The 27,952-nt window shown below is 50.1% G+C and overlaps 1 protein-coding gene across 2 annotated transcripts; it reads left to right on the top strand.

The window, feature by feature from the left end:
* RBP1 (retinol binding protein 1) lies at positions 1,250-27,620 on the top strand. 2 transcript variants are annotated; one of them, NM_001031789.1, is given in 4 exon segments: positions 1,250-1,458; positions 1,912-2,090; positions 24,687-24,788; positions 27,391-27,618. In NM_001031789.1, coding segments are annotated over 4 exon segments (408 nt in total). In that variant the 5' UTR covers positions 1,250-1,385; the 3' UTR covers positions 27,445-27,618.

Below are 27,952 nucleotides of genomic sequence, written 5' to 3'. Positions count from 1 at the left end.
ACATGTCGAAGCCAGGGATGCTGCTAAATATCCTACAATACATAGGCCAGCCCCCTCTCTCTCCCCTCCCCCAACAAAGAATTATGTGGTACAAAGTGGCAACAGTGCCCTGACTCAGGAAACTTGGTGTAAAGCAAGGCAGGAAGAGAGGCTGAAATCCAAGCCACTCCCTGGCATGGAGCTGCCCCTACCCTGAGGAAGAGGCATCTTTTCCTAACCCAGCCAGATGCAGCGTGAGGACTCCCATGAGCCTGGGGAGATGGCTGGGGGTGGGAAGTGGAGCCCTGGCAGTGTGAGAGGGGAAGAACATGTTCCTGCTGTCACTTAGGCTGAGTTGTGCAAGAAGCAATTTAAACGAGATATTTAGTCTTTAACAGAGGGTCAAAAAGTCAACCCACATGATTATGTCATCTCCTTGCTGGCAAAGACAGAAATTTTAAAGCACGATGACATACCCGCCAGGTGGGAAATGAGATGTGCTCCAAGGTCTTCACTGCGGTACTGTTTCTAACAGTCAAAGATCGGAAACGACATCAATGTCCATCAGGGGCCAGCTGGATAGACAATGGAATATCCTGCAAAAGAATGAGGGTGCTTTCTATGTATGGGTATGGAAAGGGCTCCAGAAGAGAGTAAGTGGAAAAAGAAAATCACAGAACACTGCACAGTACTGTGCTGCTAGTAGGTAAGAGGGGAGGAAAAATCAACAGTAATTGCTTGCATTTGCATAAAGCAGTGGATCTCAAATTTCGCTCTTCATCAGAACCACCCAGAGGACTTTTATAGCCATACTTACTTCAGGCAACATCAACCGTGATTTTATTTAGGGGAGGGATGTGGGGAGGCCCCCACTTTTCTCTCCCGGAGTTGCATGGCCCAGCTTTCCACACCTCACAGATCTGGCTGCCCACGTGGAGTTTAAGATAAAAGCCTCTAAAAGGCCTCTTTCCCTAATGACTCCAGCAAACCCAGGAGACTGTTTCCCAACCTTCAAGTGGCCGCCGAATGTGCATTCAAGGCGTTTGAAGGAATCCCGTGGAAACCGAAGAGTTGGGGCAAGTAAAGCACTTCCCGCCCACCCCCGCCCCTGCCCCCGGCACCCGTCTCCTCTTCCTCAGTAAGGAAGCGAACTGAAGGTCTGAACCCGGCTGAGGACAACCTGGCCCGGCAACATCCAGCCCCCGCCCCACTGAGGGGGGTGGAGCGACGACTACGGTGGATCCTCCCGCCGGCTTTGTGAGCCCTCGGAATCCAGCTGTCGCCGCCCCACGAGCCCCCTGCCCGGAGGGCGCACATTTCCGGGCCGCCCACCACCCGGATCGCACCGCCAGCCGAGAGCTGCTCCTGCTTGCTCAGTCCCCATCCGGCCCCGGTTGCCCCCAGAAATGCCGGTCGACTTTACCGGGTACTGGAAGATGCTGGCCAACGAGAATTTCGAGGAGTATCTGCGTGCGCTGGGTAAGCGCCGCCCGCGGCACTCGGCCCGGGCCGCCCAGCGCCTTCCGGAGCCTGCTGTCCAGCCGCTGTCTGAGCACAGCGGTGCAGAGAGGGCTTCTGGGGCAGGGGGTCCGCGGGCTGAGAATTGGGTTGTTAGGGTTCATTGTGGTCAGTGTCTGATAGTTGGCTCTATCAGACATGGATGATTTCATTAGGAAAGCTAATGGGCTTGGTTTGCTCATTTTTGTTTTCAAAGTGTTAGCATAAAAGCAGAAAACTTTCTTGGGGAAAAAAAAAATGAAAGAAAAGGAAAAGGCACAGACCAGCGGAGAGACAGCGCTAAGGAAGCAGGGAACCCCAATGGGTATTTTGGGGGGGATGGGGGGGCGTTCCTGGGGTCCAGCTCCCTTGGCAACAGTTCTCTGAATTTTCTGGCCAACTTACTGCCTCTTTCTGCTCCGGCACCCTCTGCAGATGTCAATGTGGCCTTGCGCAAAATTGCCAACTTGCTGAAGCCAGACAAAGAGATCGTGCAGGACGGCAACCACATGATCATCCGCACGCTGAGCACTTTTAGGAACTACATCATGGACTTCGAGGTTGGAAAGGAGTTTGAGGAGGATCTGACCGGCATAGACGACCGCAAGTGCATGGTGAGGCTTTGCATATATCCGGGCATCTGCTGCCCAGGGGTCCTGTCCGCAGGCAGGACTAGTTCATCAGAGAGGGGAGCAAGGACCCTTGGGGACTGGACAGGAGATCTTAACACTCCCAGCCCCCAAGGTAGGCAACACCTGACTGGTCAGACCTTCCCTGGGTCCTAACCAGATTGCAACAGTTATGAAAGCTATGGTTTGTTGCCGCTCTGCTCTGTCCTGGCATTGAGCCGGGTGCTTTGTACTCCTGACTTCATCTAATCTTCACAACACCCTTTGACAGACGTCTGACTACACCCATTTTACAGATGAAGAAACAGTCTCAAAGAGATGAAGCTACATGCCCAGAGTAGCATAGCTAGGGAGGGGCTGGCTGGAATGGCAGGCAAATCTATTGACTCTCTTCTTCTCTGGCTGTTTTGTGGGCTGGGGGAGGAAGGAGAGAAGGGAGGATAGCAAGAAGGAACACAGACAACCCTTTTGAAGTGTAAACATCCTCCGTGACTAGCACGCTAGGAAGCAGGGGGCACTGTGCACAGTCTCTGCCCTCTGACCTGCCTACCCTCGCTCATCCCCCAATCTGGGGTTTGGCTCCTGGCCATCGCCTTCCCCATCCTATCCTCCCCTGCCTCCTGAGCTTCCTTTGAACTTCACAGCCAACACCTTCTCAGTAGGTCAATGCCGCTGCAGCCCAGGCCAGAGGAAGCCAGGGAGGGCCAGGGAAGGGAGTGGGCCTCCAATTCCCAAGGGTGGGAAGCTGGTGACCCAAAGACCCCAATTAGCGTGGCCACAGCAGCCTCCGGAAGGTCAGCCCTAGGCTTCCGTCAACATCCTTGGGTCGCTGGGAGGTCAGGGTGCTCCCCGTCTGCCTTTCAGTCTTGGGTCCAGAGCCAGCTCACATCCACCCCCAGGAAGCCTCCCTGCTCACTGATGCGATTCTCCCCCCCACCGCCCACTTACTGAGGGTCTGCTCCATGTCCTGCACTGTGCCAGCTGTTTTATACGGCAGCCCAGTGAGGGAGGGGATTAGTAACCCCATATTTTGCAATGACTGAGGCTCCCAGAGGGGAAGAGATTCCAGAGGCTGGACTTTGAGGCCTACATTTGCTGTCTGGGCCAGGCTCTTCTGCAGGTAGCCTCTGCAGAAACTGGGTGACTGGAGTTCCTTAGGGCTGTGGTTGAAGGAGTGCCAGTGTCTGGGAAAAAGGAGCCCTAGGCTGGGATGACTAACCCCAAGCCCTTGTTGATTCATCTGAAGAAGATCAGTGTCTGAGCCTGTGCTTGGAACCGTGGTGGAAGAGGGGGTGGCCTGGCCAGCAGGGAGGATCCTTGAAGAGGCCACTGGTGGGAGAAACCATTGTTGTTGTAGGGACAGGTCAGGTTATGCCTTTAAAAGGCCCAAGGCCTCAATCCTCAGAGCGACTCACACTGGGAAAGGAGACCTTCAGCCAGGGTCTGCCTTGGTTCGTGAGGTGGGAGCCCTGCCTGCCGGACCACTGCCCAAGGTCTGGTCCCTGGCTTGCTGCCTAGAACTGCATGTTAGAACAATCCTGGTCCTCAGCCCACTCTTGAGGTACCTCCAGGGCACAGCAAACATCTCTGTTTATTTTGGGTCCCTGCAACCTCTAGAATGCACTGCCTTCTACTTACATGGCTAATTATCGCTGCTCTTTCATTCCCACCTTCATCCATTGGTGTGTGAAACATTTATTGATCACCTCATAGTAGTTCTTAATACAGGCAGACCTCGGAGATCTTGCAGGTTCGCCCAGACCACCGCAATGAAACAAACATCGCAATAAAGCAAGGCCCATGAAGGTTTCTGTTTCCCAGTGCGTATCAAACTTATGTTTACACTTTACTGTGGTCTATTAAATGTGTAATAGTATGCTGCGTAAGAAACAGTGTATATACCGTCATTACAAACTGCTTTGTAGCTGAAAAGTGCTAACCATTGCCTGAGCCTTTGGCAAGTTATAATCTTTTTGCAATAGTAATGGCAAAGATCACTGATTGCAGATCACCATAACAACACAGTGATAATGAAAAAGTTTGGGAGTTCCCATTGTGGCTCAGTAGGTTATGAACCAGACTAGTACCCATGAGGATTCAGGTTTGATCCCTGGCCTCGCTCAGTGGGTTAAGGATCCTGTGTTGCTATGGCGGTGATGTAGGCTGGCAGCTGTAGGTCCAATTTGACCTCTAGCCTGGGAACCTCCATATGCCACAGGTGTGGCTCAAAAAAGCAAAAAAAAAAAAAGGAAAGGGAAAGAAAACATTTGAAATGTTGTGAGAATTACCTGCATGTGACACAGAGACTCAAAGTGAGCAAATGGCACCAACAGACTTGCTGGACGCAGAGTTGCCACAAAACTTCAATTTATGAAAAACACATTCTCTGCAAAGCACAATAAACCAAGGTCTGCTTGTATTGTTATGTGCTTATTAGGCACCAAGTACTGTTCACGTTTTATTTTAATTCACTTAATCTTCACCACACTGGTGTTGGCCCATTTTACAGATAAGAAAACCAAGGCAAGATTTCTTATTATGTGACCCTGGAGGTTAAATGGCAGAGGGAGGACTTGAATGCAGTCTGTCAGCACCAGAGTCCTTGCTGTTAACTCCTGGGCCATACCGGCCATGTTCCCCACAGGCTGGTCACCATACCAGGCACAGGGACCCAGCAGAACATGTCACAATTGGAATTCACAGTCTTTGTGGTGGAGAGAGACAGACAGACAGACAGACACAGAACACAGTGTGATCTGTTGTGGTGAAGGCATGTGGGGGAGGGGATCCGAGAAGTGTTCTGGAAGCAGTGAGTTGGGCATTTATTTGTAACAGAAAAGGGGTGGAAGGGAGGGGTTTGAAGGCCAAAGAAGGCACTCGTGGCCACCCTCTGTTCTCAGCCCTTAGGCATTAGGACAGTGGTTTGTGAACAGATCAGGGAGCCCAGCAGCTGGGCAAACTCGATGACATTGGACAAGGACTCAGTCACCTTTGCTGTCCCAGGACTCAGCGTGGCCCCATCACAAGTGGACAGCATGCACTTACCTTACTGTTGCTTGTTGGAGGGTGTGGATGGCCCCTCTGCTCTGGCCTTGCCTAGCCCCTGCACTGCAGATAAGCCCGTCTCCAGGCTGCCTAGCTGGAGGCGGCGCCACAGGGTCAAGCACAGCTAGGGGAAGGTGTAGGACAGTAGAATGATAGCAACCAGCCAGCCTGGTGCTTGTCAACGGAAGGGAGCTGCCTGCAAGAGGCCACACTGGCCGAGGGCTGTAGGCCCCACCAGGGATCAAGGTGGTTGCCAAAGAGAATGCGCCACTGCCCCTTCTGCTCCATGCACCCTGCACCCATCAGCTGGGAGCAGTGGCCAGAGGAAGTCAGTTGTCCTCAGCATCAGGTTGGTCCCATCCTAACACGTTCTTCCCAGTGCATTCCAAGGACCTCACTTCTCACCTGTTCTGTTCACTCCTTTCTTGGTCCTCCAAGCATTTTGTGCCCACTGTCTTTGCAGCCCTTGTGTTCCTGAGATGAATCATATGAGATTCCTGCCCTTGTGGAGTTCATAGTTGTAGGGAGGAGACCAGAGCAGCCCATCATACTGTGATGGTGGGCTGACCAGGGAAGGACAGACAGAGAAGGACCCCCGGGTCTGGGAAGTCAGAGCCAGTTCCCACGGGAAATGGAGTCGGAGTAATGGCTGGAAGGATAGGCAGGAAGTTGCTAGGCAAACAGAAAAGGGACAAGAGGAAGGCCAGGACTGGGAACACTTGGTAGGTGCTATTTCAGACCTATCTCAACCAGGCCCTGGGGTCAGTCTGGCAATACAGAGGCAGCAAGGCCTGCTGGAGCCCCCAGGCCAGGGGAGGAGACAGATATATCTTCAGGCCCTTACAGCTCAGGGTAGGGATGGAAACACAGCAGGAGCACAGGCCTGGGGGACGGGGTCAGGCAGTGGTCAGGGAAGATTCCCAGGAAAAGGTGACAGCTGAGGGCGGACCTGAAGGACAAGTAAGAATTAGGGCAGATGTGGAGAGGGAACCACATGCCCAAAGGCCCAGAGGTCAGAAGAGGCCGGGCTGGGAGAGGTTTCAGAGGAGAACCGCCTGCAAAGACTTATTGTGGCTGGAGGACAGTGTGGCTGGGGGAAGGGCATTGCTGAGGACCCAGTGGGGAGCCTAGATGTGGCCCTGAGGACCCCTTCTAGGAGAGGCATGATCAGGCTGCCACCCTCCGCAAAGGTCACAGAGGCTCAGAGAGCTCTGCTCCTGCCTCTTTCCATGGGAACCTTATCTGTCTTCTAGAACAGCAGCCAGAGGATGAAATCCGGCCTGCAGATGTGTTTTGTTTGGCTTGCACAATGTTTGAAAAGTTTCAGAGCCCCTTGCCAATGACTGCCAAAGACTGTAAGATTTCATAGAAAAATTCGTGTTTCTGGCCATTCTCACCCCAAGGCTCCTGGAAACTCTGGGTGCCCGTTTATTCCTGCGCCATGTGGATCCCCAGCACACTGTCCCCAGCTACTCCCTTTAGATGTGATGCTCTCCATTTTACCCTGGTCCTCACCCCACCTGTTACCTAAAATCAAGACTCAGACAGCCGTATATCATTGTTCGCACTGTGGGTCCATTAGAGCAGTGGTCCCCAAGCTGAGACCAACAGCTGCAATGTGAGAAAACTTAGCAGAAACACAAATTCTCCAGCCAGACCCCTGGATCAGAAACTCTGGGGCCAGGGCCCGCAATTGGGTTTCAATAAGTGCGCTGGGTGGTTCCGGTGCAGCTAAGCCTTGAGAACCGCCGCTTTGGAGAACAGAAACCTCTCTGTGCCTGTGTCGCTGTAAAAAGTGGAAAACAGTACAGTCAGTGTAGAAGGCCACGGACCGCTGACTGTTTTCATCCATTGTTGGACCCCTGTGGACATTGCAGTCGATACCCAAAACCATTGCAAACGGCTCTGCGGCCTCTGCCCAAGCTGCAGTGTAGAGGGACTCAGGTCTGTGTAGCCTGGGATCACTCAAATTTCCAGTCTCTTCTATTCAGATTCTATTCAGATCTTTACATGAACGCAAGCCGTTAGGGCTGTCATTCAGGTGGAAATGTGTAAAGACAGAGGTCAGCTTTTCTCCCCTGCCTCCTGCACGCCTGTATCCACTCAGATGAAATCTCAGGCCCAGTTTGAAGCCTGTATTATTTATTGAATCTCGCAGTAGGCTTTGGCAGGGTGGGGGACCTTCAAAACGGAGACGCTCCCTAACTTCAAATAGTGCTCCCCCCGCCTGGGCCAGGGAGCCCCTCTGCGTGAGGAATGCGCTGCTTCCTGGTTCTCAGCTCCTCCAGCACCAGCAGCCTTCGTGGGAGAAAGACAAGCCCCAGCTGGGAGCCTGGCCCCGCCTGGTGGTGGCAGGAGGGCTGTTTGTCATCCCACTATGGACACCAGGTCAGGTTTTCCCTGAGAGAGGCGGCTTTGTTCACTCAGCAAGCTGGCACCTCCTCCCAGGCGGAGGCCCTCCTTTCATATCCTTGAACTCAGGATGACCCCTGCTGCAGAGCCTGCCTTCTGCTTCCAGCCCTCAGCCCTCTGTTTCTTCCTTTGTTTTTATTGTAAAAGAGGAAAAAAAGAATTCAAATGGCACAGGAGAAAGTGGACTGAAAAGGAAAGGACCCCTTCCCCCACTCAGCTTCGTTCCCACTCCCCAGACATTGGCACTGGTACTGTTTCTGGTGGGTGTGCCCAGAAATCTTCCTCAAATACAGAAGCCATCCATCTGGCCGTGTAGCTGTGGATCGGGTAATTGGTCAATATCTAAAGGCAAAAGAGACAAGAAGAGAGGAAGAGAGGGAGCAGGGAGAGTGGGAGAGAGAGCAAGAGAAGGAAGGGAGGGAGGGGAGAGAAAGAAAAAGAAAGAAAAGAAATGTTCTTCTTTGCCCATTGCTTTTTCACTGGATGATGTTTCTTAGGCATCTTTCCATATTCACATTTAAACATTTCCTTCCCTTCCATCCCTGACTTAACTTCCATCCATTCATCTACCTAAGCATATATGGTGATACATGAAATCTACTAATCTTCTGTTAATGCTTTGGTTTAAACTCTTGCCTGCATTCTAATCCTATCTTGATTCATTAAAGAGATTTTTTTTTTTTTTTTTGGTTCTTATTTTAAAAAGCACAGCACCAATGGCAGAATGAACTCCCTGGGCTGCAGCGCTGAGAATGCCATTGGATTTAGGAGCCTTCTGAGAGCTGCCCCTGCCCAGATCAGGCCCCCAGCATTTGGCTGGGTCCTTTCCAGGAAGGAAACACGGAGTCTCTTTCATGTCTTAGCTCAAGTTCTTTGCCCTTTGAAATCAGTGTCAGCAACATGCTTTTGAGGATTACAAAAAGAATTAAAGCAACCCAAATAAAATTCACAAAGTAGCTTTCAAGAATCACCCTTGCTTGTTAGGTTTTGTTTTTTTGTCAGGCAGGAACAAAGTGGAATAACATGTACTAAATCCTTACTGAGAGCCGTGCTGACCCAGATGATTTTAGCACTTTTTTGGTTCCCACAACAAAGGCTGTTTGGTAAATATCTTTATGCCCATTTTACAGATGGGAATCTGAGGCTCCGAGGTGAGGAAGCTTTTTAGCCCAAGGTCACTCAGCCAGTGGATGGTAGATTCTAACTAGTCTATTTATAGAGCTCTGTAACAAGGACTCCCCTGGAGCTCTGCTGAGGGCCAGCCCCACAATTCCTTATTTCCAGCCTCCTTGCAACCAGGAGGTAAGCACAGACAGTGTGGACTGGGCTGGGGCTGTGGAGAAGGAGTGCTGGTGTCGGAGTCAGACATCCGGTTTTGAGTCCTCCGCTGTTACTTAGTTGACAAAATGACCTTAATGACTAGACATGCTGCCTCTGTTTTCACAGCTGCAAAATGGGCATCATGATGGCTATTCCGCCTGGCTCACAGCAAATTCTGAGGACCATGGCAATAGCACAGGAGATGGGGCCCTGTGAAGCCACAATACTGTGTACAACAAGGGGGCGAGGCCCTTCTGATACCCTAGGCTGGGGTTGAAGCCTAGTCACTTGGCCAGATGTTTACTGCAGGAGTTATAGCTGTTTGTTTTCCTGATATTACTTATCCTCCAACCAAAGAAGTACCTCCTTTTTTGGAAGAAATGACCCCTACTTGTCTTGTGGGTTCTGGTGAAGCTGCAAATCCCAGTTGTCTCTCCTGGAATGAGCACCTTAAACCAGGTCCACGATAGTGTCCGACTGCCTGTCCTATGATTGTGCATGTGACCTGCACTGGGCCAGTCCTGCATTTCCTGTCACCTTCCATGGTTGCATGCAGGAATCCAACAGAAGGAAAAAATAAGATGAGGCCAGCAGAGAAACAGAAATGAGGGAGAGAGAGAGACAGGAAGAGAAAACTATAGCTTTGGAGGATTGCTGGAACTTCTGACACTTAAGGCCATTCCAAGACTTTTCTTGTGTACTCGAACCTGCCAGTACTGTCCCTTCTTTTTCCCTTAAGCTAGTTGAATGGGTTTCCTGTCATTCATATTGAAAAACATCCTAAGACATTCAAAGGCCATAGCTCATAGGTTCAGAACCATCTGAGTATTTAGAGCAGTAGTGCTCAAACTTGAACTTGTCCCATCCAGAGTTTCTGGTTCAGAAGGTCTGGAGTGGGGATCATGACCTTGTTTTTCTAACAAGTTCCTGGATGATACCGATGCTGTGGGATCAAAGACCACTCTTGTGGTAACTATTAAGAGAAATGAGGAAGTGGGCTGGTCGATGCCCAGGTTTTTGTGATATTCTTATCATGACTTACTGTAATAAGGCTGTGCTGGGTTAAGGTGCCCAGTTATGGTGGATAAATTAGAGTGGAGAGATGCAGCCAGTCCCTGTGGATGGAGTTTGCCTGGGGTCACCAAACTTGCAGAAGCCCATGATGATTTGCACCTGAGGGTCCAAGTAAGTGATACCAGTAGTACGTGCAGGTGGACAAGTATGAGATACCCCAGAGCAATTCAGAGGCTTGGCTTTGAGGATGGACCTGGATTTGACTCCTGGGTCCACCTTCCAGCTGTGTTTTCTTGGGGAAGTGACTCTATCCTTCTGGGCCTCAGTATCGTCATTTGTAAAAAGGAGCCAGAGGTAGCACCACTGCTGGAATTGTTGTGAAAATTAAAAGTGGACCAGTAATGAATTACTTCATATTTCTATTGCTTTGCAACAAACCACTCCAAAAGTTAGTGCTCCAAAACGATAACAGCTATTTATTTTCTTCACAAATCTGCAGTTTGGGCAGGGCTCAAAGAGGATGGTTTGCCCCTGCTGCTTGCCACGTCCAGGAGGCAGTAGAGGGTCCACTTTCCAGGTGGCTCATTCATACTTGCTCTCTGCTGGCTGCTTGAGCTTCCTCACAACATGGCAGCTGTGTTCCAAGAATCAGAGGGCCAAGAGAATAAGGCAGCCCTGTGTGACATTCTTACAATCTACTTAGCCTCTGAAGAAGAGTTTTTCCATACTGTGTTGGTTGAAACAGTTGTAAAGGCCCACCCATCTTCCCCAGGGGAGAGGACATGGATTCCACATTTCACTGGGGACATGGCAAGTTTCTAGAAGAACATGTAGGGTGGAAGATAAAAAGTTCCGTGTGGGAGTTCCCGTCGTGGCGCAGTGGTTAACGAATCCGACTAGGAACCATGAGGTTGCGGGTTCGATCCCTGCCCTTGCTCAGCGGGTTAAGGATCCGGCGTTGCCGTGAGCTGTGGTGTGGGTTGCAGACACGACTCGGATCCTGTGTTGCTGTGGCTCTGGAGTAGGCCGGTGACTACAGCTCCAATTCGACCCCTAGCCTGGGAGGAACCTCCATATGCCGCGGGGGCAGCCCAAGAAATAGCAAAAAGACAAAAAAAAAAAGTTCCACGTGGCTCAGCAGGTTAAGGACCTGATGTTGTCTTTGTGAGGATGGGGGTTCAATCCCTGGCCTTGCTCAGTGGATTAAGGATCCGGCTTTGCCTCAAGTCGTGGCATAAGTCACAGATGCTGCTCAGATCTGGCATTGCTGTGGCTGTGGCATAGCTGCAGCTATGGCTCCGATTTGACTCCTAGCCTGGGAACCTCCACATGCTGCAGTTGCAACCCTAAAAATGGAAGAAGAAAAAAAAAAGTTCCATGTGCTCTGGGCATGCCATGACCACAGTGCCTGGCATATAGTGAGTGTGCAGTAGGAGTTGGAACATTATTTTCTGGCTGAAGCTTGAAGGTCTGTCAGGGCTGGGCTCCTGTTTCTGACTAATCTTGAGTAGCAGAGAGCCCACAGGGATTCTCTTGGGGGTGGGAGAGGTTGTGTAGTGCCTGGAGCTGGGCCTCTGCAGGCAGGGCTGGAACTCCACCACCCTAGGCCTCTTGCCACCCAAGGCAGGCCCTGCATGGGAGGCTGGCATGTGGGTTGAAGGTGAAAAGGTTGGCCTGAGAGTGTTGGGAGTGGACCAGCACTTCGCTTTCAACCGACACTCACTTCCAGAAGTCCCAGATAGACGGGTCTGAACAGCAGCTAAATCACACTGTGCTTGTGAGCTCAGCACAGGAGCCTCCTTTTCACTGGTTTATCTTCCCAGTCTAAGGATTGCCAGGCTCTCATTGTGAACCCAGACCCCTGGCTGGGCTGCACAGGACCTGCAACCAGGAGACCCCCTCTCCTCTAGGCACCCAGAGGCTGTAAAGGTGACTCCCATTAGGGTCCCCTTTCTCCATGTAAGTCCCCCCTAGAAACCAGCACCTGCAGCCTGGGTCCTACTGTTCAGGTTTCACATGGACTCAGGGATTTATTCCTGTTTGACTTGGAGTTGACTGTAAACTCTTTGGACAAGACTGTGCCTGATTCACAATGACTTCTTTCCTGGGAAGCATTTTGTAGCTGCCTCTGTTGTATAAACTGAGTTGTGCTAGAGCATGCATGGGCGCATACACACCCCACCCCACACACCCAATACCCTTGTCCTCAAAGAGGAGCCCTGGTCACCTGCCCCTGCTGCCTGAAGTTCCACCATTAGAGCACATTTATTTTTGTTAAATATCCAATGACTTTTCTCCATGTTTCCTTTAATATGCAAATACCTTAGAATGCTGGCTGTCTTTAGACAAAGACAGTAATAGTCTCCCTTTTTTTCTTCCCTCTCTCTCATCCTTCCCTTCATTTCTTCCATCTTTCCTTCCTCCCCCTCCCCCTTCCTCCCTTCCTTCTCTCCTGACTGGAGGGCCCCTACAGCCTAGGAATATTCTGGGGAAGAATTATGTAAACAAGATGAGCCTGAAGAGCAGGCAGTTAGGGCTGGTGCAGAACCCAGTCTGCAAAGCCCATCTTTGCAAAAGCAGCAGTGGCCCTGCACTCAGAAACTGAGGGCGGGGTGGGATGGTGGAAATCCCAACTGACAGTGTGCAATGAGTCAGAAAAATCATCTTACTCTTTGACTCAGAGATCCCACTTATGGGATTATATTCTGGGAGAATCATTCAAAAGATAAAAAGCTGTATGTATTTGTACAGAGCTATCTGCTGGAGCTGTGTGGTAATAATCCTCAGTGACCAGTGACTGCATAGGCGGAGCCCCCCTCTGAAGGCTCTGATGTGGCAGGCCCCGCCCTGGTGCTTTGCACTAAGTATTCCACCCTCCAAGCATCCTGTAGGGCAGAGGGGCGACCATCCAACTTTACAGACAGGGACCCGAGGTCCAGCCAGGTTCCCACTCCTGGTTACCCATGGATCCAACTTCAGATCTCTCTGACTCCCAGCTTTGTGTGATTTGTTTATAAAACAGGCTGCCTCCAGCTGAGTCCCTAAATGCCCCAAAACCACAAGCCATTAGAGTGACTGTGGATTTTTAATTCCACAGACCACTACATAGCCATGAAAGTGATCACTGTGAAGATAAATGGAAAGTATTTACGGGCAATCAGCCCACAAGTTATATAGATTCTGCTTTTTGTATCTCTCTCCCCTCTCTCCACCTTTTGAGTATCTCTCGCCTGTAATGATAGTAACAGTTAATGTCTCTTGTGCTTACTATGTGCCAGGCTCAGCGCTCTCCATGGAGAATTTCATTACTCCAATATCTTTGTATCGATCTCCCTTCTACCATCCTTCACATTCTAACAAGGGAAACTGAGCATCCTACTCCCCAGCTCAAAACCCACAGAGGCTCCTCAGAGCTGACCAGCAAAGGCCAGATGGCATTGAGGACCTCAAGACGTAGTGGCACCTGCCTCCCCAGCCCCACCCCTCCCTCACACCCTATGCCTGGCCCCATCCCTTCTTTTGGAGATGTCTTCACTTGCCACGCCCTCTGCCCACTTCCCTGGGATAAGTCCCCTGCCTCCTCTCCCTGGGAGGATAATTACTTACTGGCCAAAACCAGCCCAGGCTTGACTGCTCCATTGACCTTGTCCTGACTCCCGGTCCCCCCTCAACCTCTCCTTTGCCTCACTGTCCCTCTCTCTTGGTGCTGCTTCTAGGGACCCTGTGATGCTCGTCAGTGCATTTGAGATTCTAGATGGTGGGATGCACACCTTTGAATCTCTAGCGCCCAGCACAGTGGGCCAAGCATGCTTGTCCAATGAGTGTTCAGTAAAAACAGCAGAACCTCAAACTGTGTGAGTGCCAGTCATTGATCATATGGCTTCAAGATCCACTTGCTGTTAAAGAATAGCTCATGGGAAGTTCCCTGGTGGCTCAACGAGTTAAGGATCTGGCATTATCACTTGCTGCAGTTATAGGTTCGATCCCTGGCCTGGGAACTTTATGCCTTCCATGAGCATGGCCAGAAAAAGAAGAAGAAACTAGATTTTTTAAAAAAAGAAGGAGTTCCCGCTGTGCTACAGTGGGATTGGCAGCCTCTCTATAGCACCAGACTGCCCAGTTGATCCCCACCCCAGCACAGTGGGTCAAGGGCATGGATGGCAACCGCAGCCAGCTCCCATCTGACACCTGGCCTGGGAATTCCATATGCTGTGGGGTGGCCAAAAAAAAAAAAAGGCCTGGATTTTCCATCATACCATGTTTGGCTGGTTGGAACCACATAGATACAAAGTGAGGAAGAAGAGATGCTGGCAAATTCTTTCACGTTCCACAGGGAGTATCACACCCTGAGAGTCCAGCTAGGCAAGGCACATTTAGAAGCCTCACGCATGTAGCCCCTGACCTCCCTGTATCTGTGGAGGCTGTTTCCTCTGCCTGGGATTCCCTCATTCCTCTTTTCCTATTTCTACTTCTTAACCTAACTCTCATGGTATTTCTTGGTGTCAATTTCAGCATTGCCTCCTCCAGGAAGCTTTTCCTGATGGACCACTGTCCCCACGTCAGAGGCTGATGAGATGCCTTCCCACTTCCATAATTACCGTCACCTGCCTCTACCCAGCACTCATCATTCTGCTGGAATTCTCTGTCTGCCTGTCTTTTTCTCTGATAGTCTGTGAGCTCTTGAGAGCAGAGTCCTCACCTTACCTGCCTCTATTTCCAGTGCTTGAGGCTGGTGTGCAGGTGTGGAACTTGCATTTACCAAATGTTTCCTTATGTGGAACCGTGCTGCAAAATCTTACTGCTCATACAAGAGTCCGCTTAGATCAGGGAACTGCAGAGTCCAGTAGACAGAGCCTGGACCCTGGGGTCAGCTCTCATCTCCCCACTTTATGGCTGGGTGACTTTAAAGCCTCAGTCTCCACATCTGTAAATTGGGAGAAGTGTAACTGCTCCAGGAGGTTTAAGGAATCATTTTGATATGACCCGTGCTTTAACACCCTGCCCAGCACATAGTAGGTGTTCAATACATGACATTAAGGTGATGTTGGGGACGGTGATAATGACAGTGATGCTATTACTTCCTCTAGGAAGTTTCTAGCACACAATACGCAGGCAGCGTGGATGCCGGTTTTCAGGACTGCCTTCTCTCCAGGTGGAGCTGCCCCATGGCAGAGCCTTGGTCCAGCCCAACCTTAGGGCCACATGGTGCTGGGCCCCTAGACCAACTGAGCCCAGGTCCCAGGAGCCCTTCAACCTTCTCCAGCCTCGCCCTTTCCCCATCTGGATATTTGGCCCTATGGGGCCTTGTGCATTCTGGTGGTTTGTTGTTTCAAAATTACTCCTGGGCATTTCCTGGAATGTTTAAAGAATTGAAAAAATGACTCGGTCAGGCTCAGTCTGAACATTTTATCATTTTGTTTGTGTTAAGAATCGTCTTATCATTTGCTGTTCTCTTCTTCACGGTATTGGAATCCCATTCGCCTGTGCCTACAAAGGCCTGGTTGTGGCCTCACTGGTCTGTAGTGTTGCTGTTAACAGCTTTTGTGTGTCTAATTACTCGCTCATGTTTTAAGGCCTTCTTAATCTAGTTTTAATCTGCTTTTCGAGTGAATCAGCTTTTTCCCTGAATGTGCTGCTTTTAGGTCATTGCCAGCTCCCCTGGAAATGAATGAGAAAAAAAACAAACCCTTGCTCCCTCAGCCTGGCCTCCCAGACAGGGCAGCTTGTGAACACAGCCGGAAAGAACTGAGTTCAGGTGATGGCTCAGCCCTGAACCCTGAGGTGGCCTGAGCAGGTTGTATAATTTAGAACCTAATTTTGATCAACTCTAATGCTTGAAAGTGAAGTGAAATGCGATGGAAAGCTCCCAGCATCTCACCTGGCACTTGGCAGGTTCTCAGTTACCTTCCCTGCTCGTCCTTCCTATCCACTCATTTATGAAAGAGACACCAGAGGCCAAGAACCTTCTCCTCCCAGAAACCCTCAAAGGGCGAAGCACACTTTAACATCAAGCTCGAGGAGGAATGGCTGGTTTGTATCTTTTAGCAATTCACATCACGTGTAGAAAGTGTCTAGTCCCTGTCTGGTTTTTCCATTTCCCCCTTAAATTTAAAGAGCACAGTCTTTGGAGTCAGAGCTGGATCAGTCCTGGCCCTGCCTTCTGCAGGCAGGACCACCATGGACAAGACCTCCTCTCTTATGACCTGGCTCTGGACCCACCGCAACAATAAGGTGCAGTTCCAGCCCTGCAGGGGTGGCTCTGCAAGCAGAGGGCCTCCCAGAGCTGGGTGGGTGAATGCGGGGCAAGGGAGAGGGGGGGAATCACTGATCCATCTTCCCTGGCTCTGCTCGTGGACTTGGATGTTTCGGGCATGTGGGAGCTTTAGGAAACATCACAGATTCCTGACAGCCAAGTTGAATCCCTGTTTGTGGTTCGTGCCAGGTCATGGCCAAGAGATGGGTCCATTTAGTGGGAATGGTCTGTCACTCCTAGTATAGGTCACTCCTCCAAGGTGAGGGGCCTTGAGGCTTCCTGGGAACCAGCTCCCCTGGGCTGCCTGTGGGAGCTGAGTTTTCTGTGTCACCCCAATGCCAGCTGAGGTTTCTGAGTGGTCAGGAGAGCTGGATAATGGCTTTTGAAGTGACAGTCTGAAGTGACAGTCTTCATCTTTTGGTGCATGTGTTTCTGGGAAAGCTGCTGACAAAGCCAAAGTGTTGGAGTTGTTCGTTTTCAGCAGAGAAGTTAGCCTGGCTTGGCTTCGCATCCAGCTGCCCTGGGCCCCAGTTTGCAGACTTCAGATGGTCTATGTGGTATGAGAATTACTGTCAGAGGGGCGTTGAAAGTGGCCATACCTTCCCCTTGTGCTTGGGTTTGTCTGGGCTTCATTTCTGAGGTGGATTCCCAGAGCCCCTGGGCGGGGTGGGGTGGGGGTGGGGACAGCACTGCCTATCCTTGTGGCCTGTTCCACGCCTGCCTCAGCCCTTTCTGGCAGCTGCCTTACCGTGTCACTTGAGAAGCATCAGAAGCATCCTCTTGCCTGAAATTCCCTCACTTGGCCCTGATTAAATGGATTAAGCAGTGCCGAGTGTCCAAGCTGGGAAACTAAATTAAATGACCTCTCGAAGGCCCTTTCAGATCTGCATTCACAGGGCAAGCGGAGCTTTGTCCCAGGCTTCACTGCACCTGGTCTGGTGAGGGTGGCTGGCTGCTCACCACAGGGGGAGGTCCCAGAATGAGGCTTTGGTTCCTGGGAAGGTTATTATCAGAAGCTGTGTTTTAGGAGTTCCTGTCGTGGCGCAGTGGCTAACGAATCCGATTAGGAACCACGAGGTTCGATCCCTGACCTTGCTCCTAGACTGCAGAGGCGGCTTGGATCCCGCATTGCTGTGGCTCTGGCGTAGGCTGGTGGCTACAGCTCCGATTCAACCCCTAGCCTGGGAACCTCCATATGCCGCAGGAGCAGCCCTAGAAAAGGCAAAAGACAAAAAAAAAAAAAAAAAAAAAAAAAAAAAAAAAGAAAAAAAAAAAAAATCTTTAAAAAAAAAAAAAAAAGCTGTGTTTTATGTCGTGAGAAAACAAGTGACCACTGTTTGCTACCTCATCCCCTTCCAACCTTCCTTCTTCTTTCCTCCCATTTGTTTGTAGGTGACCATCCTCTTCCATGACTCCCCCTTTTCTGTTCTGAGATCAAATCTGATCCTCTAGGAAACAGCTGGTTTATTCCCACAGGAAACAAAGCTTAAAAAGAAATCCCGAGTTCCCATTGTGGCTCAGCGGGTTAAGAACCTGACAGTGTCCCTGAGGATGTGGGCTGAGGATCTGGCGTTGCCGTGGCTGTGGCATATGTAGTAGCTCGATTCAGACCCCTAGCCCGGGAACCTCCATGTGCCCCAGGAGGTTTATTTAAATTTATATTTAAGGGATTCCCATTGTGGCTCAGTGGTTAACGAATCTGACTAGTATCCATGAGGATGCAGGTTTGATCTCTGGCCTCATTCAGTGGGTTAAGGATCTGGTGTTGCCGTGAGCTGTGGTGTAGGTCACAGACGCAGCTCAGATCCCATGTTGCTGTAGCTGTGGTGTAGGCCGGCAGCTGTAGCCCTGATTCGGAGCCTAGCCTGGGAACTTCCATATACCGTGGATGTGGCCCTAAAAAAGCAAAAAAAAAAAAAAATTATATTTAAAAAAATAAAAAAGAAGGAATAAAAGAAAAATCCATGCCCACCAAATGTTAACATGGAAGAGCAAAGTGGGAGAACTAAATTGCGTTTTCAGAGCCGTCAGAGCTGTCGGTGGGGAGTCTCAACCAGATTTTCTGCCTAAACAAAGACTAATTAAATTTTAGGGGAAGCAGACCTTGAAGGGCTCCTGGGCACCTGGCTCAGCAGGCAGCCTCTGCAGGGGCTCCTCTTGGATGCAGGTCTCCTGGAAGGGAAGGAGCTTCTGAAACATTTAGCCATAGTGACTGGCACATCCATCACTTCTTCACAGGCCTCCAACATTTTTTTTTTTTTTTTTTTTTGTCTTTTTGCCATTTCTTGGGCCACTTCCGCGACATGTGGACGTTCCCAGGCTAGGGGTCGAATCGGAGCTGTAGCCACCGGCCCACACCAGAGCCACAGCAACGCGGGATCCGAGCCGCATCTGCGACCTACACCACAGCTCACGGCAACGCCGGATCGTTAACCCACTGAGCAAGGGCAGGGATCAAACCCGCAACTTCATGGTTCCTAGTTGGATTCGTTAACCACTGTGCCACAACAGGAACTCCCAACATTTTTTTTTTTTAAGGCTTTAGTTATCACTCAACTTCAACAAACAAACCCCATCATTATCTATGCTCTGGACATCCTGATTGCTGTTACCTAGGGCCTCATATGCCAGCCCCATGCCTTTTATGTGTATTTTCTCTCATCCTCAGCATAAGCTGGTAAAGTAGCTCTTGCAGTTATCCAAAACCAGTTAACCAGCCACCCCAAAATGTAACACATTAAAACAACCACCATTTACTCTCATGATTCTGTGGATTGATTGGGTGTTCAGGGCGCCACATGACTGCGCTCAGCTGAAGGCTCAGTTGGGGTACCTCACTTCTCTGGCAGTGACTTCTGTTTCTTATCCTCTGGGGCTTCTCTTGTGGCCTTTCGCTCCAGCAGAATAGCCTGGACTTCCTTAAAGCACAGCAGCTCAGTTCCAAGAGGGGAGGGTCTTGAGAGGATGAGCCCTCAGCACACAAGTGCTTTTGAAAGTCCTGCTTGTGTTGTACTTGGGTCTGTCCCATTCGCCAAAGCAAGTCACACAGTATGGGAGGGGGCTTCACAAGGGCATGAATGTCGTGTGATCCACTGGGAGCCCCATGGAACGGTCTGCCACAATAGGTACCATGGATCCTTCTTCTGCAGTCGAGGGCACGGAGGCTCTGAGGGGTAAGTCATTGCCCAAGGTCATTCTGCACAGCTAGGGACAGAGGGCCCAAGTGTGCTGTCTCCAAGGAACTTGTTCTGTGCTGACAATACTGGGTCAACATGATGGGGGTGGGAGGGGTCAGGCATCAGGAGCGCAGTGTAAATAACAGCTGAGCTTCTCACCTCTTTAACCCAGAGGACAGAATTCCCTGGCCCACTGGTGAGTGTTCTGCCCAGCAGATTGGAGCCACAGAGCTGCGTGAAGGCACAGGCAGCACTGGGAGGCATTGAAAACTTGCTCAAGGCCATGGTTCCTGTAATAGTCTGGATCTGTGCCCTGTCTGCCCCCAGCCTCATTCCTCTGCCTCCATCAGCACTGGTCTGCTTCTCCTTATTCACTCTGTTTGCAATGCCATCCCCCTTAAGAAAACTAGCTGTTTCCTATGAGAATGAGGACCCTCCTGAGCACTACAGCTCCTGTGTCCTCCCAACCCCAGCACCTGCCACTGTGGTGGTAACTGCCTGGCCTTCTCTGTTTGCCCTTCTCTGTGGTGATCTCTTAGGGCAGAAGCTTCAGGACCCATCGCTGGCTCCCAGCACCCACACCCAGCAATGGTTGGGCTGAACTAAAGGCTGTTCCTCCTGGAGGCCCCTCAAAGTCTTAATATAATGCCTAGATTTTCTCTGCAGCACTCCCCTAAACTTACCAGACATATGCTGGGTGCCTTGCCCTGGGCTGGGAGACATGGGGCCACTGAGTCATGCAAGGCCCAGATTCCAGTCCAAATTCTTTTCCTCATTAGCTGGGTGATACTGAGAAAGTCAGTTAACCTCTCTGAGCTCACTCCCACTCCCACCCTCAGCCTCGTATCCAGTATAGACAAGAATAGTCTCTTTTCTGTCCAATTCATCCTGGTTCAAGGGTCAATAGGAACTCAGGGCTGAGAAAGTGCCTCCTCTGGAAACTGACATAGCATTTGCGTGTTAAGAGTTCTTCTCCTAAAGGGTCTCATTTGTAGGGATCTAAGAAAGAGTTCTCCACACTGAAAAAGCCTTCCACTCCCAGAATCCCTTGATCTATCCTGATGCCTGAAATTGTGCCATCCAGCATTCTTTTGGCAGGGTATTTGTATTATCTCTATCCAAATGGTCCCCGTGCAAAGATGTCACATGATGTGGAAAAGGTAACATGTTAGCACAGGAGCAAAGCCTGTTTTACCATTAATGAGCATCTCTTGCGTGCTCCTTCTCTGACATTGATGTTGGAAGGTAAGCAGGTGTGAGCCTTCTGGAGATCAAGGTGGCGATATCAAAAGCCTTAAAAATATGTCCATTCTTTCACGCAACAGTCTTCCTCTGGAAACTGAGTCTAAAGAAACATTGTGTTCAAAGCAAGGAAGTCTCATTTATAACAGCACAGAAAAAAACGAAATGTTCAAGAATACGTAATGGGCTAACTAATTGTATGTATGTACAATAAAATACTACAGGACTGGCTTCATGGGCTTGTGACCAGTGCAGTCCCACAGGCTCTTGCACCCAGAAAGGCCCCTCGCTTGGTTTAATGCTCTGCTGTCACTGTCTTTAAATTCTTACATCATTTTTTAAAAAGGAGCACCTCATTTTCATTTTATGTCGGGCCCCATGAATTATGTAGTTATTTCCTGAATACCAACCATATAACAACTGAAATAATGCTTATGGAGAATATTTAAGTGGAAAATTGCTTTTATTAAATGAGAAAACTACAGTACAAAACCATATAAATGATGTAACTATACCATTATAAATGATACAATTCTAATTAAAAAAAATACACCATACACATACATTTATATGTATATCGATAGATGGAAAGGCTGGACAGAAATACACTAAAATGTTAGAATAATTATCTCTGAAGAAGCAAGATTACAGGTATTCTTTTTACTACTATGATCTATTTTGAGCATTTCTCACATTTTCCAGGACTGAGGGTATGAATATGCTCATCAACTCATATTTCCAGAGAGACCGAGATGTATATATGGTAACTGAGAACCAGTGATTCTCTCTTGGCCTCTGAGTCTGATGCCCGGGCTATGTGTGCTGGGTAGCCTTCCGAATAAACACATGAAGACAAACTTAGCTGATGAGGAAGCCAAGTACTCTTATGAGCTCCTAGAAATTGAAGGACCGGGAGTTCCCCTCATGGCTCAGTGGAAATGAATCTATCTAGTAGCCATGAGGACGCAGGTTCGATTCCTGGCCTCACTCAGTGGGTTAGGATCTAGCATTGCCATGAGCTGTGATGTAGGTCACAGATGCAGCTAAGATCTAGCCTTGCTGTGGCTGTGGTGTAGGCCAGCAGCTACAGCTCCCATTAGATCCCTAGCCTGGGAACCTCTGCATGCCCATATGCCACGGGTGCGGCCCTAAAAAGCAAAAAAAAGAAAAGAAAAGAAATTGGAGGACAGTCTGATTTTTCAGTACCACTTCACTTCATAGACTGGATGTGAACAAGGCGCCCAGTGAATGGGCATCTGGTCTGTGGCTTAAGGTCATCAGCGGTCTTTACCTGTGACCCACCTCATCCACCTTTAATTTCATTCTGCTCCAACTTGGAGATGGGAACTTCCTTCTGGCTTGGGGCTGGGCGTGTACCCCGAGTGACCTCCAGACTAGTGAGAGGAGCCACCCCCACTCCTCAGTCTCCTGTGTCCTTCTGGTTCCGGTTCTGGGAGTAGAGGGCAGATTGATTCCTGTGCAAAGCTAGCAGAACACTGGCTCCACCTGTCTCCGCCTTGAGCACATCTCTCATGGCAGGCTTCATCCCAGCAATAGAGGGCGATGGAGATTATCAAGCGTTGGCTGGTGACTGGGAGTTGGGGAGGCAGGGGGGAGGTGGCCCTCCTGTAGGGAGTGGTCCTCCGCACACACATTTCCCAGCCCCCTCCTTCTCTCCTGAGTCCTATCAGGCTGTTGCTGACTGTCCTCTCAGCTGAGCTTGGCAAGAACACAAGAATCCTAGAACCTTACCTCTGTAAAGCTGAGGCCTCCTGAATTCATGGCCTCTGACCCCTCATATGACAGATGGGAATGCCAGGAGTCCAGAGGAGTAAACTTGCTCAGAGCCACACAGTGATGGGCAGATGGGGTTCTAATCTCTACAGAGGGAGGCAGGGCTCATGTGGAACTGTTGCTGAAACCTGGCCTCTCTCTGCCATTGCTGAATAGAAACACAGAGACAGAGTTTTGGGTGAAGGAGAAAAAGATGGCTTCATTGCTTTGCCAGGCAAAGGGGGCGATAGCAAGCTAACGCCTTAAAGACTGTGCCCCCTTTGGGAGAGATTAGGAGGTGGTTTTATAGTTTGGGGAATGGAAAATAGGGCCCCAGATAAGGATCAGGGTAAAGCAAGCTTTCTTTGTCTGTTGTATTTCAAAGCTGGTGTTTAGTGGCTCCAGGACTGGTTCTGGTGGTCCTTCCCAGAATGAAGAATGCTTCATCAGCAGAACCTCCAGCAAACCTCTTGCCTTTGCTGGAGGTTTTAGTTCTGCAGAAAGGCTCAAAGATATTGTTATGTGTATTCCTTGAGGAGGAACCAGGACCCTGCCCCAAGGCTGCACTATTGTCTCTTGACTGCTCCTCCCAGATCTCTGCATCCCCTCCCTTCCGTTATTAGCAGCTGCCCTCTGCAACTCAGGGAGGGTCATGGAGTCTGAAGTTTATGCCCTAAAAAAAAAGAAATGGGAGTTCCCGTCGTGGCTCAGTGGTTAAGGAACCCACTAGTATACATGACGATGCAGGTTTTTTGTTTTTTGTTTTTGTTTTTTTGTTTTTCCACTGTACAGCACGGGGACCAAGTTACACATACATGTATTTTTTTTTGATCCCTGGCATATCTCAGTGGGTTAAGGATCATGTTGCCATGAGCTGTGGTGTAGGTTGCAGACACCACTCAGATCCTGCTTTGCTATGGCTGTGGTGTAGGCGGGCAGCTGTAGCTTCGACTGGATCCCTAGCCTGGGAACCTTCATATGCTGTGGGTGTGTCCCTAAAAAGACAAAATAAAATAAAATAAAATAAACAAGAAATGGAGTACACAGAAAGGCTTGTGTGCTGAGAAGCCCTGCAGGGCCCTGCTTGGTTACAGAACTGCTCCATGTGGAGGGGAGGTGGGTAGCAGCAGATGTGGGGAGATGTCCGTTGCACATGTGTCCCAGTCTAGACCATGAGCCCCTGGGCCATCTCCCATCTAAATTCCAGCACCTGGAGCCCTGCGTTTCTGAGTGGGCCCATGTGCACTGGCTGGGCCTCTCCCTGCTCTCTGTCTATACTTGGCAGGGCTTACGGGACTCAGGGAAGATGTGAGGGCTGTAAGGTGGGGAAGGGATGGTGGCCAGACCGCAAGTGCAGACTGAGAGCATTCTGTTTCCCCTGTGGTACCCTGGAGTCTGGAACCCACCTGAGGAGCTCGCTCAGCATGCCTTATGCTGTCCCGCCTCAGTGCCTTTGTCTCATGGTGGTCCACCTGGAACCCCTCTCCCTCAGCATCTGCTTTTCTTTGCTTCTGTTCTGATCGCTTGCCCTTCAAGGCCCAGGTCTGGTGCCTCCTCCTCCCAGAGCCTACCTTTTCCTGACTCTCACTTGGGCTCCTGCAGCCTTTACTCTGTGACCCTGGTGATGTCGGGTGCCTAGAGAGACAGGGTAGTCCAGTGGGGAGGGGGACCTCAGAGACCCACAGACCCATGTTCTGACCTGGCTCTGCCATTGACACCTGGGTGAACTTGGCAAGTCCCTTAGTCTGATCTGTAGAACAGAGATGCCAACCCACACTCCAAAGGGACAGTCATGAGGGTTCCGAGTCAGCACAGAGTGCCTGGGAGAGTCATTCTTTGTACCTAAAGCTGGTGATTTATATCTAAGGTCATTCTCAGGCAGTGAAAAGCTCTTTGAGGCAAAGAGAGGGGTCTTTTTGGTGTCCCAAGACCTTGCAAAGATTGAAACTAGAAAGGAAGGGAGGGAGGGAGGGAAGGAGGGAGGAAGGGAGGTAGGAAAGTGAATGAATGAATGAGTGCCTGGGGATGACCACTGAGATGCAAGCCAGCCGCCCGAACACCCCCCAACACCCAGTGTGTGCTCCTCCCTTCCCAGCCCCATTCTCTGCACTTGCACTGACAGCCCTACCCCAGTGACTTTTCTCTCCTGATTACACATTTAAATGAAATTTATGAAGGTTTTTATAAATTTGAAAACTGATTTACATGCTTTAATAAGAGCACGTGATGGACAAGGAGCATGAGGCTGCAAATTTTCTATAATGAAATTGACTGGAGTACACCCTAGATTCTCAAGATTGGGGCTGCTGGCCCCAGACTGACGACTGTGTTTTTTGTGCTTGGCAGACCACAGTGAGCTGGGATGGGGACAAGCTCGAGTGTGTGCAGAAGGGTGAGAAGGAGGGACGTGGCTGGACCCAGTGGATTGAAGGTGACGAGCTGCACCTGGTAGGTTCCTGGGGTGGGGGTGGGGGTGGGTGGGGTAAGCCAAGCTGGGCCTTGGTTCTGCTCTGAAGGTTCTCTTCCAAGGCCCTGGAGAAGATGCTTGAGCGATTTTAAAAAATGAGCATTGTGTTTGCAATGTCTAGGCTGATCCATTAGTCCAATCAGAGGGAGGAGGTGCATCCATTAAGCATCAGATGTGGAGCTAAGCCCTTGACATTCCATATCTCTTTCCATTGTCTCAGCAGCCCTATGGGCCAGGTACCACTATGGTTCTTATTTTGGAGATGACACAGAGGCTCATATCCAAGTAACACAGCTAGAAAATGGCACAACTGGGAGTTCCCATCGTGGCACAGTGGAAACGAATCCGACTAGGAACCATGAGGTTGCGGGTTCGATCCCTGGCCTCGCTAAGTCGGTTAAGGATCCAGCATTGCTGTGAGCTGTGGTGTAAGTTGCAGACACTGCTGGGATCTGGCGTTGGCTGTGGCGTAGACTAGCAGCTACAGCTCCAATTAGATCCCTAGCCTGGGAACCTCCATTCACTGTGGGTACGGTCCTAAAAAAAGATGAAAGACAAAAAAAAAAAAAAAAAAAAGAGAGAGAGAATGGCAGAACTAAAATGTGTTTCCAAATGCTGTCTCTATTTACCATGCCAATTTGTAGCAAGCCAGAACCAGGGTGAGTTCTCTAAGCTTCAAGACACTATCTTGCTACCCCCAAACAGGTTTGCCTCTTGGTTGCTGTTGAACCAAAAGATACAGCCAAGCCAAAGAGCAAAAGAAGAAGTATTTATTACTTGCAACAAGGCAAGCATTGGGGGACTTTCCCAAAGCACTGTCTCCCAGAACAGCCAAACTGGGGAAGTTTTAAGCTAACTTGAAGGGGCTTGATCAGAGAATTCAACATAGTATTGTGACAAAGCCCAAGCCTTTGGTTGAAGTCACAAGGGTCAGAAAATGTCAACATCATAATTCCATCTTCCACCTGTTTAGGGACCTTGGGTCCAGCAGAACTCAAAGATATATTATGTATGTCCCTTAAGGAAGAACCAGGGCTCTATTTTATCCCTGTACTGTTGTTTCTTGAGTTCTTTTCTTCGGTTCCTGCATTCCTTCACTTCCCTTAAGATTATTAGTTACTGAGACTCGTTCAAGAGCAAGTAGGGTGGCCAGGCTTAGATCACAAAATGGCTTAGGCCAAAAATGGCTTCTGGTATGGCTGGGGCCCTCCTCCCTTCTCTGCTCTCAATCTCAGCGATCTAGGTTGAGGGAGGAGAAGCCTCTCTCGACACAGGTGTCCAACCCACTCACCCTGTCCTCCAGCTCAGGACCTCACCCATTTCTACTCCATCCATTGCTGGGAAAAGCACTCCCAAATTCAGAGAAGGGGACTTAGTCCCGGGAGCGCTAAAATAGCACATGCTCCCAGCGCTGAGACCTTTCATCACGCCTTCTGCCCCCTTGGAACTCCCAGCTACCTTCCTTCTGAGAAGGGAACCTGGTCCAGGCAACCTGGGTTCTATTCTGACTCGCTGGGTCCTTTGGGTCGGAGCTGCCTTCCTTCCCTCAACCTCAGCTGCAAAATACCATCCTACCACATAGGGCTTCTGCCAAGTTCAGGGTCTGCAAGAGCTTCAGGACGTGTGAGCATTGAGAAGAGGCACAAGGGCATCCTATTCGGAGGCAACTTAGGCTGACATGGAGCCCGGGCTGCATTGCCTAACCTTGAGCCAGTCTCCTTCATGGGCCTCTGTTTCCTCAGCTGCACAGCAATGAGAGTAGATCCTGTGCTCTCCAGCGGCCCTAGGCTCAGCAGTTCTGTGGCTTTTTGCCAGAGGTTGCAAAGTGAGAGCCACAGGCCTCTTTTATTTGGCCATCCATGGTCTTCAAACTTCTTTAGCCAACAGTTTAAAAATTAGGAGATGTTATATAAATATCCAGCCTCCTTCATGGAAAAAAAAAAAAAACAAAATCTTGGACGATGTGGCAGCTGTGTGCTGTCATTCTCATTGGCAACACTCAGCAGGGGCTGCCCTGTTGCATTTTAGTACTACCTGGGTGCTTTTAATAATAACAATTCTGGGACTCCACCTGCTGAGATACTGATGTAAGTGGTCTAGCTGGCGAGCCAGGCATTTTACAAACTCCCCAGGTAACTCCAACATGCAGTGGAAGCTTGGATCCACCATGCTGGTTTGCACCCCTTGTCTGTGGTGACCCACTGAACGCTTTGGTAGTTGAGCTTGTGTCTGGCCTTGACTCTGACCTGGGCTCAGGCCTGACATTCTTGAAGCCTCTTGGCTTCTTAAGGGTGATGGGAGAGAGGATGCAGCAGGTGCTGTTGTTCAGCTCAGAGCCACATCTGTCTCCCAGCCAGCTCTGTCCACAGTGCATTGCAGGGCCTGGTGTGCACTGCTCCGGTTCAACCAACTCTCCAAGGAATTGGTGAGTTCAGACCGACTCTCCAAGGAATTGATGAGTTCAGACCAACTCCTGGGGGAAAGTAGCAGCCACAGAGTATTTCAGAGCTCCTGCCCCTGGATGCACTGAGCGCCACATGTGACCTCGCTTCAGCCAATGACAAGAATCTGGTTTTGTTTCAGGAGATGAGAGTGCAGGGCGTGGTCTGCAAGCAAGTGTTCAAAAAGGTGAACTGAAGCCTGAGCAGACCTCAGTCTCAAGGAATGAGTGACATGGATGAAGGGGCCAGGGTCCCCCCTCTCTGCACAGCATGGGGCAGAGATGTCCAGCCACCCCTCTCTGTTAGCAGAATCTGTCACTTGCCCTTTTCTTCAAACAAAGCCATCCTAATAAAAGTGGTCTCTGCTCAAGATGTCTGTTTTGGAGAAGCTTCAAAACCCCACTGTGCTCACAGTTTCTTCTGAAGTCGGCTTCTCTTGACACCACCCCTGAGCAGAAGGGAGAAATTCAGCCGCATGCCTGCAAATGTAGTCCTGATGTTGCACCCGTGCAGCCTCTCTCCAGGCACAGGCTTGGGTCCGGGGTGTGTGGCGTGACATCCAATCATCTATGTATTAAATATCTACCATGTCAAGTGTCCAGTCAGGGCCAAGTGTAGTAAGTGCCACAGAAGCAGGCCAGTACCCTGTGAACTTAGGGTCTTGTTAAGAAGATCCGGCCAACAGTGATTTCATGACCATACTT

This window comes from Sus scrofa, chromosome 13 (assembly GCF_000003025.6).
Source record: "Sus scrofa isolate TJ Tabasco breed Duroc chromosome 13, Sscrofa11.1, whole genome shotgun sequence".
NCBI classification, from domain to species: domain Eukaryota; kingdom Metazoa; phylum Chordata; class Mammalia; order Artiodactyla; family Suidae; genus Sus; species Sus scrofa.
This window is presented reverse-complemented; position numbering and strand designations above follow the sequence as displayed.